General features: G+C 39.8%; 1 protein-coding gene across 4 annotated transcripts in view; it reads right to left on the reverse strand.

Moving 5' to 3' along the window:
* Positions 1-12,623, reverse strand: part of SPATA18 (spermatogenesis associated 18) — a 274,302-nt gene that overhangs the window by 141,200 nt on the left and 120,479 nt on the right. For 3 of the 4 annotated variants that reach the window (XM_029587820.1, XM_029587806.1, XM_029587813.1), the window contains 2 exons: positions 2,618-2,686; positions 2,441-2,509 (listed from right to left, as the gene is read on the reverse strand). The exons of the other annotated variant lie outside the window; for it this stretch is intronic. In XM_029587820.1, coding sequence (XP_029443680.1) covers positions 2,441-2,509; positions 2,618-2,686 — 138 coding nt within the window. The remainder of the gene's footprint in view (positions 1-2,440; positions 2,510-2,617; positions 2,687-12,623) is intronic. 4 annotated transcript variants of the gene reach the window in all.

The following is a 12,623-nucleotide window of genomic DNA, read 5'->3' on the forward strand; positions in this document are numbered from 1 at the left end:
GGCACAGGTAATTCCTATCTGCTAGCTATGTTGGTTATATCCGCAGCGTTCGACACCGTCAATCACGACATACTTATCAAAATTCTTATCAGGATCAGTATATCAGGAACCGCACTAGCCTGGATTAAGTCCTACCTTCAAAATAGGCACTACACAGTAATCATTGACAAAAATAAATCCGACCCAATTAGCCTTGACCGAGGTGTCCCCCAGGGTTCCTCACTTTCCTCAACCTTATTTAACATATATATGGTCCCTCTATCCAATCTCCTCACCAATCTTAACATCAAGCACTTCATCTACGCAGATGATGTGCAAATTCTTCTCCCGTTTACTGACACCCTGCAATCTGCCCTTCTAAAGTGGGAATCATGCCTTAACTCTATTAACCACCTTCTCACTAACATGCACTTAGCTCTCAATCCTCAAAAAATGGAACTACTTATCATTTCCAACCAACAACCTGCAACCCCCATCCCCCTATCCCACTCCTCCTCCACCTTCCACACTCATACTCGCAGCCTGGGCGTCATGATTGACAACCAACTCAACCTTAAACCTTTTATTAAATCTATCCTTAGTGACTGTTACTTCCAGCTGCAAACAATTAAAAAAACTCAGGCCTCTGCTTTATTTCACAGATTTCCGCACTGTCCTATAGGCTATTATTTTCTCTAAAATTGATTACTGTAACTCTCTTTTCCTCAGCCTCCCCTCCTCCCACATCAAACCTTTACAGCTCTTACAAAATGCCACAGCCCGCATCCTTACTAATTAAAAAAAAAGAGATCATATCACACCCACGCTCATAGACTTACATTGGCTACCAATAAAATCAAGAATCCTATACAAAACCTTATCCCTCATTCACAAAAGTATTCTAAATGAAAACCTCCACTGGATCAACCCTCCGTTCACACCATTTACATCCACAAGACCAATTCGGTCCACTCTTCAAGGAAAGCTCCGCCCCCTTCAATCAAATCCACCAGACTCACTTCCACAACAAAAAGAGCTTTCTCTTTCGCAGGCCCCACACTATAGAACTCCATGCCCCTTGAACTACGAACAGAAACTTCTACCCCTAAATTTAAAAAAAAAACTGAAAACCTAGCTGTTTTTACAAGCCTTTCCCACAAGTTCCTCCTACTGAATTGTAAATCCTCAGTACTGTTGCCTCTATCATTTATCCAATTAATCAATTTTTATCTTTTTTCTCTATCTTGCCTTCCAAAATTCTCCATAATAACGTCTTTTCTCTATCTTGCCTTTTGCAAAATCTCCATAATAACGTTAAACTTTGTTCCTCAATTCCACTCCCTTTCACCTGTTACTCCTCATTCTCAACTGTAAATAACGTCTCCTTATATAATTAACTTTGTATCATGTTCCTTATATATAAGCTTATTTAACCAATTTGTGGTTCCATGTTCCTTGTAAAGGCTTCACCTTTTATGGTGACGGTCTCTTAGTTCCATGTAAACCGATACGATGTGCAAACGGTTATCGGTATATAAAAAATACTAAATAAATAAATAAATGTATTTTGCCCAAAATATTAACTCAGTGGTTGATATTCAAAGGGCTTGTCAAGCTAAATTTTGGAATCAGTCATACAAAACCTGAGATTTAAATATTTCCCCCATTCACCAGTTACATTTTATCTGGGTAACTCATTACCATACACAATTTAGCTGCACTGGGGTGCAGTTTTACTTTATCCGGTTAGCACTGACATTTAGCACTAACCAGATACGATTAGCCAGGTAATTCTGGACAGAAAAATAGCTGTGCTAAACTTATTTGGATAACTCTATCCAGGTATATTCAGTGGAGCCCTTATCCAGGTCAGTTCCACTGAATATCCAGTTAGGGCTATCTGGGTAACTTTACCCAAATATATTTTCAGCTCATCAGTTGCCTGAATATTGACCTCACAGTGTGTTTCATGTGTTTAAAATGTACACACAAAACAGAAACTTGAAAAGACCTGATACTTCACAAATCTGTTTTAAAATTTCACAGATGTCCCAGCTTTTTTCACCATGTCATTTATGAGCAACAAATCACCATCCTTTGAACTATTAACAATAATCTGTACATGCTTGAAGCATCTCCCTACCCTCAACCTTGTTGACTTCCTCATGTTACTGTTTGATTTTTGTTGACATTTCTGCCAAAACCATCTACCAGCAGAGTTGTTTCCTGAATAAAGTGGTATTCTTGGCCATGTTAGTTGATTTGAAAACAAATAACTTGGTTGTAATCCCACCTACAGTTTACTTATATATTTGGGCATCTTCCTTATGTCATTCTGCACTAATCTCATGAACAGAATATAGACCTGAAAACTAGTCACAGGTTTATTGTTAGTAGAATAAAAAGTGATCCACCTACAATTGGTTTAACATTCATTTGTCACTATTTCCTAACACTTTACCTGGAAAATGCGGCCTCTTTCTCCTCATTTAGTTCAACTTCATTCTGCATTTTCTTGCACCATGGATTTCTACAGTACGCCATAAAAAAAGTCAATAATTGAATCTATACTAAGACAGAGGAATTTCAGGAGGCAGGAGAACTTGGGTGCCTGCAGCACTAGTTCCTAACACTTTACCTGGAAAAAGCGGCCTCTTTGTCCTCATTTAGTTCAACTTCATTCTGCATTTTCTTGCCCCTTGGATTTCTACAGTATGCCATAAAAAAAGTCAATAACTGAATCTATACTAAGGGAAAAGAATTTCAGTAGGCAGGACAACAGGCGTGACTGCAGCACTAGTTCGCTTACTGAGAACTTTCCACTCACCTTTTATTGGTAGTTAAAGCAGACTAAAAGTTGGTTGCAGTTATCTAAGGAAGGATGGATAATATGCACCAATTCTAGATGGCTTGTACTCAAGGAGAAGATCAGCTATTGTTTTTTTTAGGCCTTCCCTGGCATGTTGCAAATAAGGATAGGTGAAACGTTAATTATGTGTTGCAAATAGTTTCAGAAAATAAGGGAGAGGAAGATCTCAGTTGGTATATATGCCTCAAGGATTAGGCCATCCTTAAATTCATGATGAATTATATAAGCATTACAGGATTTATGCATAATATAATAATGTATTCATCCCACAATACTTAGAGGATTCTCATCAATTACACATTAAAAAGGCATAGATCCAATAGCTTTTTTGGTTCTAGAGAAAACTAGGTACTTTGCACCTTGTGATATCTTTTATTAGGCAGAAAAACTATTAGAGGGTACATATAGATTCCAACCAATCCATATACATAATACTAGCAAGGAATCATAATTTAATACAATATATATTATTAAATATACACAATATTTTTATTACTACAATGTCATGCAGCACTGATATACATTAACATGTATTTATTTATCAGGTTTCATAAAATTGTTCAAACATGTTCTATAAGCTTACAATCATTAGAACCTAAGAACATAATATATGCCATACAGAATCAGACCAAGGGTCCATCAAGCCCAGTATCCTATCTCCAACAGTGGCCAATCCAAGTCATAAGTACCTGGCAAGTGTCCGGACATTAAATAGATCCCTTGCTACTAATGCCGGCAACAAGCAGTTTATGGACTTCTCTTCCAGGAGCTTATCCAAACCTTTTTTAAATCCAGCTGCACTAAATGCCTTAACCACATCCTCTGGCAAATAATTCCAAAGCTTAATTATTTATTGAGTGAAAAAGAATTTTCTCCGATTTGTTTTAAATGTGCTACTTGCTAACTTCATGGAGTGCCCCCTAGTCCTCATAAGAACATAAGGATTTGAGGGGCACTTCATGGAGTACCCCTCAAATCCTCATAAGAACAATAACACTTATAATGATTAATGGACTCTCACACATGCACATACACATATGCACAATATCCACTCATTCACATTCTCATTTTTTCTTATAATAAATGGCATAAAATTCCCCAACAAACAACAGGACCCAATTGTTTCGCCCAATTGAGGCTTCTTCAGGGGGAAATCATATCATGTACTCTAACCCCTTGCTACAACACATTCTTCCTAAACATTGATTCAAAGATGGCTCAAAGAAGTCTCACTTGACTCGAAAGCCTATCACATTTTGCTTTTCCTGCGAGTTAAACCATAATGTATTGCACCATTGTCTCACAATGTGTTTCATGGGTTTAAAATGTACACACAAAACAGAAACTTGAAAAGACCTGATACTTCACAAATCTGTCTTAAAATTGCATGTCCCAACTATTTTCCTAAAAAAGTATATATCAAAAAATTAATCAACGCTTAAAATATATATTCTGAGCTTCTACCATTCATACCCGCATTATCCAAACTTACCAGACAACTCTGTACACACATCTGCTCTACACCAGTCTCATAATTAACCACCATTCTAAAATTCCATATCACATCATTCCAGCTAATCTTTATCAAACGCCTACAATAAAAAATGAAAACATATTTTAAAATGCAATTTCATACCCCATGAACCAAATATTTACCACCAAAATTTTCACCATCATGATACACTATTTTTCTCTCCAGATCTACACCATACAATGCCACACATGCACATATCCATTGAGCTTCAAAATTTAAAGCCAATCCATGGCAACTTTCTCAGCTGTCTTACATCTATAAAAATGCAGTCCACTCAATTTCACGATATAACCCCTTAGATATCCATGTAACCCAATCATAAATAAAACGCTGTTCTTTCCATATTAGTATTTATTAACTGTCACCCCCACATTTACTTTGTACCTAACTGATGACAAAAAAGTTTAAATCATCCACCATATGCTGGGCATTTGCCCAGTGCGCTACCAACGGGGTGACTAAATACCAATACCTTTAGAATATAAAAGCATACAGAACATGGTCCACATATATCCTGACCAACAGGTCTATTAATGTCACAATGGCTGAATGGTAAACTTGTAGTAACAAGTTGATCTTGCGAAGATTTGTTTATTTGGATTGTAAAAAATGGATATTCTTTGAGTAACTAATCCCCCATGAGAATAGATCAATGCCTACAAATGATGTTCTTAATCTGTGTAGTCTGAAATGAAAAAGGGACAGAGAGGATTTACTCCCTGTAATCAACAAATTCTGCCTATTTGCATAGAAAGCGCATTTGTATATCTTCCATATTAACTTATGGGTATATTCACACTCTTTAAACCTTACAGACAACTCACTCACGCAACATTTATACTCATCTATCGATGAGCAAAATCTCCAAAGACAGAGGAATAATCCAACCAGTATATTATCTTTTAAATTGCGTGGATGAAAACTTGCATAATGAAGTAATGAATTCCTATCAATCTGCTTGCAGTAAAGCAAAATTGCTTATCTGTAATAGGGGTTATCCCAGGACAGAAGGATATAGTCCTCACATATGGGTGACGTCACTGGACGGAGCCCTATTGTGGAAAACTTTCTGTCAAAGTTTCTAGAAATTTTTGACTGGCACACTGAGCCAACTGAGCATGCTATGATCCCTCGAACCACAGGGGTCTTCCTTCAGTCTCGTTTGTAGCAATAAGCTTTAGCAAAAATAAAATAACAAATCGTTTCGGACCCAACTCTGCGGGGTGGCGGGTGGGTTTCGTGAGGATTATATCCTGCTGTCCTGGGATAACACCTATTACAGGTAAGCAATTTTGCTTTATCCCAGGACAAGCAGGATATAGTCCTCACATATGGGTGATTAGCAAGCTACAGGCTGACTGGTTTGAAGTTTGGACCAACAGCGCACAACTTGTGCAACAGGCACAACTGGAGGACTGTTGGCTAAAATTGAGGAAGCCTGAAATCACAGCAGGTTGTATGTGGAAGGAGTTGGGGTTATTCTGGAAACAAGTTCTTTAAAACAGATTGTCCGTAAGCTGAATCTTGTCCTACTTCTTTTTCCAAACAGTAATGTGCTGCAAAAGTGTGACGAGAACTCCATGTTGCAGCTTTACAAATGTCAACAATTGGTATTGAACGATAGTGCGCTACTGAGGTTGACATTATCCTGAGCAACTACAGACCAGTTTCAAACTTACCACTAATCGAAAATTAATAGAAAAAACTGTACAAAAGTAACTGGCTGAACATTTAGATAACAATAATATACGGTACCCTGAACAAGATGGATTCCGTAAACACTACAGCACTGAGACCTTGCTGCTCTTACTGACAGACAACATCCTGAGAGAATTCTATAGTGGAAAACATTACATCCTGATGATGCTAGACCTATCATCAGCGTTTGACACAGTAAATCACGACATACTTTAAAAAAGATTAGAAGAAATAGGACTACATAAAAAGACTGTAGCCTGGTTCAGATCATACCTAAGTAACAGATTTTACCAAGGCTATAAATAACATATTGTCAGAGAAAATAAATCTACAAACAGGAGTCCCACAGGAATCAGCGCTTTCAACTACACTATTTAATATTTACCTGCTGCCACTCTGCCACCTCCTGGCAGGCCTGGGAGTCACACACTACATTTATGCTGGCGACATTCATCTACTACTATCCATTGAAGACACATTGGGGTAGATTTTTAAAAACGCGCTCCAGGCGCAAACAAAAGTACGCGGGCTGCTGGCGCACCGAGACGCAACCCGGGGGTGGTTCCGGAGGGCGCGGCCACGCCCCCGGACCGCCCCGGGCCGAAACCACGCCCCCGGGCCCGCCCCCGAAACGCCGCGTCCCACCCACAAAACGCCGCGATCGGCCCCGCCCCCGACACGCCCCCGACAAAAAACCCCGGGACTTACGCGAGTCCCGGGGCTCTGCGCGCGCCAGCAGGCCTATGGAAAATAGGCGCACCGGCGCGCAAGGCCCTGCTCACGTAAATCCGGGCGGATTTACGCGAGCAGGGCTTTTAAAATCTGCCCCATTGGGAAAAACGCTAAATCTAGCAAACATGTACCTAGACATCATCAAACACATACCGAAGTAGACCTTGCACTCTCAATTATAACCAACAATACAAGTGCAAGGATGAAGTAAGTTCCTAGGAAGGTTTTCAAATTGATTATTTATTTAATGTTTCATTGCGGCGACTCCTTGCTTAAGATACAGTCCTTAAATAGAATCCCCCAACACGGTCCCGTGTTTCGCCACCCGGCTGCCTCGGGGGGGAATACATTCAGCAATTATCTGCAAGCGCAAACATGTAAAACACCAGGAACTAAAATTAGTACCTTGCAGACTATTGACGTCAAAGTGCATAATTATACAGACTTTCAAAACACTTCAAAAAACATACCTGTGTCAGACTGTCATGGTTTCTAGTAGGAGTGCACCTACAGCTCCTTACCACTGAGTTTAAAAGCATTTCGTTTGAGCGCGAAAATCACCTCAATTGTTTGCCAGCTTTGTTATCCAATGAAAGTCGGCCTGGTTTGCCGACGTCATTATCCTTATATGGTGACTGCAACTGAGTATACCCCGCTAACGTAATGACGCATAAGCAAAAACGTGATGACGTGAGCTAATGAGAATAAACTATACTGTGCAGGACAATCCGTACAGCAAAGGACTAGAGAAAATGGTGCCACTCGATCTCACTATTGAGACCGTGTGGTGTGATCGTGTTGAGTCGAAATATCCATCTTTGTTCTTGCCGTAGTAGGATGAGGGGAAAATCCCCTCCTCTAACTGGAGGAAAGACAACCTCGAGTACAAAAAATTGTAAATGAGCTATTGTGTGCGATTTCTCTATCCAATGTGAAACTAATGGAGCATTCTCCTTACTGATGTTGATACTTGATCTGTGTTCGATTATGCGGGTTTTTATGCTGCGTTGTGTCTTACCTACATACATTAGTTGACAAGGGCAAGTGATGACGTATACCACCCCCCTTCGTGTCACAGTCCGAGGTGCCACTTAACTTATATGGACGACCAGTGTGTGGGTGTATAAATTGTGTGAGTGTGTATGTGTGTTGGCAGACTGAGCAATGGCCACACGGTCTATGCCCTCCCTCAACCTCCAGAAACGCATAACCCGAGCTGAATTACATACATCTACACTCATAGAATACTGTCGCGCTCGACGGATCCCCAGAGGCCTCAGAGTTCAGAAAGAACCTCGTTTACATGCGGAGAATAAGGACTTTATGATAAGATGGATACAAATATTGAACAAATGTTCATTCGATCTCATGGTTCTGATTATAGAGACATCTAAAGCTTTAGTCACTCCCCTCAAGGAGGAACTGGCCGGACAGTTGGAAGCCATAAAGATCAAAGCCCCGATTGACACATTCGACCAACAATTGGCAGAATTCAAGGACAATTTAGCTAAATTTACGGGTGATCTGAAAAATTTAAAACATAAAAAATTTTTGAGAGACGAATACGATTATAAACAAGGCTACGTATATATATGGCAATCAACGAAACGTATCAGCAAACGCCAAGTGGCGTTTGCCCAGTCATCCTCAGACGACAGCTCCGGCGAGGAACAAGTACCTATAAGAAATGTTACTCGAGAAACACACATGGGAGGTACAGGAGGAACTTCCTCCATGTCATCCTCTTCATCAGCCTTGTCTTTTTTAGAGCCAACCCCGATACTACGCAACACAAGGTATCCAAGAACAAGAGGCCAACAGACTTTTCAACAACCGCAGAGAATTACCAGGTCCACGCGACACACCCAAGATCCGTGGCAATGACTGAGAAACAAAGTATCTTTAACTTATCATCTAGAACTCTTACTACCACAGAACTAAGGACGCTTAGTAAAGGTTTATCCTATGTTCCCACTGTTATACCAGATGAATTTGATATACAAGTACATCTCTATCGGTTTTTCAGGGCTTTAAAAATCAAAGCTTTTTTTAGAGATTCCCTGCCGTTTCAAGACCGTTCATTAGTATACCCTCGTTCAAGATGGATTCCCCCAGGCCCTTATGACCCAAGTTTGATGGTATTTGAATCATTAGTGAGATCAGAGATATCAGAACTTATGCAGCATAGACCGTATGTGTACTTTAATTTAAGTCAGCTACAGAATAAGGCCCTTAAAACTTTTTCGCAAGATAATAGTATTGTTATAAAACCAGCGGATAAGGGGGGGGGGGATTGTTCTTATGAACAGTGGAGATTATGATACTGAATGCTGGCGTCAACTTAATGATGTACAATTTTACAGATCACTAACAGAAGACCCCACTAAGGAATTACAGGAATGTATTAAACAATTAGTACAAGAGGCAATGGATGCTCGTTATCTTACCTCCCACGAATCACAGTTTTTGGTCACCGCCAATCCCACTATTCCAGCGTTTTACACAGTCCCAAAAATTCATAAATCATTGGACAAGCCACCAGGACGCCCGATAGTATCAGGTATAGGTTCGGTTTTAGAACCATTATCAAAATTTGTGGACAAATTTTTACAACCTTTCGTTCCACTTAGTCCATCTTATGTTAGAGATTCTACGCAGCTAATTTCTCATTTAGATAACTGTAGGCCTCCACAAGGTTGTTGTTATTTAGTCACGCTAGATATAATATCATTATACACGAATATACCACAAGCAGAGGCACTCATGGTTATTGAACAGATTCTCGACACACGTCCTATGCCAACAAGGGTACCTACATCTTTTTTGATTCAGCTAGCCAGCCTAGTATTGACCCGCAATTATTTCCAATTTAAGACACAATTTTTTCAACAAGTTAAAGGCACGGCTATGAGGGCCACTATGGCCCCCAGTCTAGCCTGTCTTTACGTTGCGGCCTTTGAAGAAAACTACATTACAAATCAGAATGGTGGCCTTTAATTTTTAAATGGTGGCGTTACATCGATGATATTCTGCTTATTTGGATCGGAACAGATCTTCAGTTTTTTTGTTTTCTTGATTGGTTGAATCAATGCAACTCTAATCTGCAATTTAATCATTATATACATCATAGATAGGTTGATTTTTTGGATATAACATTACAATACCAAAACCAACAATTTACTACCTCTCTGTTTCGTAAATCCACAGATAGGAATACCCTTCTAGCTTTTGACAGCTTTCATCCATACCATTTAAAAATTAATATTCCGACTGGACAATTCCTCAGACTTCGACGATTGTGCTCTTCCACAACGGAGTACATTAGACTGAGCAATGGCCGTGTGGCCATTGCTCAGTCTGCCAACACACATACACACTCACACAATTTATACACCCACACACTGGTCGTCCATATAAGTTAAGTGGCACCTCGGACTGTGACACGAAGGGGGGTGGTATACGTCATCACTTGCCCTTGTCAACTAATGTATGTAGGTAAGACACAACGCAGCATAAAAACCCGCATAATCGAACACAGATCAAGTATCAACATCAGTAAGGAGAATGCTCCATTAGTTTCACATTGGATAGAGAAATCGCACACAATAGCTCATTTACAATTTTTTGTACTCGAGGTTGTCTTACCTCCAGTTAGAGGAGGGGATTTTCCCCTCATCCTACTACGGCAAGAACAAAGATGGATATTTCGACTCAACACGATCACACCACACGGTCTCAATAGTGAGATCGAGTGGCACCATTTTCTCTAGTCCTTTGCTGTACGGATTGTCCTGCACAGTATAGTTTATTCTCATTAGCTCACGTCATCACGTTTTTGCTTATGCGTCATTACGTTAGCGGGGTATACTCAGTTGCAGTCACCATATAAGGATAATGACGTCGGCAAACCAGGCCGACTTTCATTGGATAACAAAGCCAGCAAACAATTGAGGTGATTTTCGCGCTCAAACGAAATGCTTTTAAACTCAGTGGTAAGGAGCTGTAGGTGCACTCCTACTAGAAACCATGACAGTCTGACACAGGTACTTAGCCTCAAATAACACATATCACTAAAAGTCAAATAAGGATACGCCAAACTTATGGTTCTCAGGAAATTAAAACCTTTACTAACATTGACAAATTTCAGAACAGTCTTACAAGCACTAATATTTGCGAGCACAGACTACTGTAATGCCCTTCTTCTAGGATTACCATACACAACAATAAGACCACTCCAAATACTGCAAAACTCTGCAAAACTCTGCCGCAAGAATACTTACTGGTAAACGAAAAAATGATCACATTACTGAAACTCTAGCAAAACTACACCGACTACCCATCAAATACAGAGTTCAATACAAAACACTTTGCACAATACATAAATTAATTCATGACGAAAAAGCAGAATGGCTGAACACAGCACTACGTGTTCCTGTCCCACACAGATACCTCGCATCTGCTAACAAAGCACTCCTAACCATCCCTTCGGTTAAAACAGCAAGATTGACCCAAGTTAGAGAACGGGCTCTATCCGTAGTCGGACCAATACTGTGGAATACCATGCCCTTAGAAATTAGACTACAGAGAGATTTTAAACTATTCAAAAAGAGTTTAAAAACCTGGCTTTTCAAGCAAGCCTTTTACAAAGAGAGCAGTGAATAGTGGAATAAGAAATCTGAAAGCAGAACATCAGAACGCAGCACCTTTCTGCTCAATAAATGTGTTTTATCAAAACAAAACATACACCTCAATAGAGTTATATATGCAATTAAAACTGAGAAACGTAGAAAAAGGACAAGATTTTTAACCTTTTGCAAATAGTCTTTATTACGAAACTATGTTACCAGACTTTAATGGCACTTCCTATAGATAGTATTAAATTATACATTTTCCAAATATGTATATATGTGCCTCACTGTAAACCGTTGTGATGGTATACTACTTAACAACGGTATAGCAAAGATTTTAAATAAATAAATAAATAAATAAATAAATAACCATTGCTCTGACTGAGTGCGCCTTTACTCGTCCCTGAAGGGAAAGGCCTGCTTTTTTCGTAACAAAACTCAATACAATCTGCTAGTCACTTGGAGAGAGTTTGTTTGCCCACTGCCTTACCTGGTTTATTTTTATCAAAAGAAACAAAGAGCTGGGTGGATTTCCTATGGGCTGCAGTGCGGTCTAGGTAATTTGTAAGTGCACGTTTACAGTCTAAGGTGTGCAAGACGACCCTCTCCCCTTGGTGAAAGGGGAGAGGGTCGTCTTGAATGTGGGCAAGACAATGGATTGATTCAAGTGGAAATCCATAATCACCTTAAGAAGGAATTTAAGGTGAGTACGGAGAACCACTCGGTCATGTAGAAATCTTGTGTATGGTGAGTATGTGACAAGTGCTTGTAACTCACTAACTCGCCTCACAGAGGTAATAGCTACTAGGAAGATAACTTTCCATGTAAGAAATTTAACATCACAGGAATTAATGGGTTCAAAAGGAGAACGCATGAGTCTTGTCAGTACTACATTAAGGTCCCATTCTGTGACTGGAGGCCGTAAAGGGAGTTTACTTGAATTAAACCTCTCAAAACCTACTGATTAGGGGTTGCCCTGATCTAGGGGCATCCCCTATTCCCTTGTGGTATGCCAAGATGGCACTCAAATGTACCCTGACTGAGGAAGTCTGGAGACCAGATTCTGAAAGGTACCAGAGATAGTCTAATAAAGATGATGTAGGGCAGGAAAAAAGGTCAATACTTTTTTGTGTGCACCACATGGCAAATCTTTTCCACTTACAACAATAGGATTTTTGTGTGG

The sequence above is a fragment of the Rhinatrema bivittatum genome, chromosome 1 (assembly GCF_901001135.1).
Source record: "Rhinatrema bivittatum chromosome 1, aRhiBiv1.1, whole genome shotgun sequence".
In the NCBI taxonomy this organism is placed as follows: Eukaryota; Metazoa; Chordata; class Amphibia; order Gymnophiona; family Rhinatrematidae; genus Rhinatrema; species Rhinatrema bivittatum.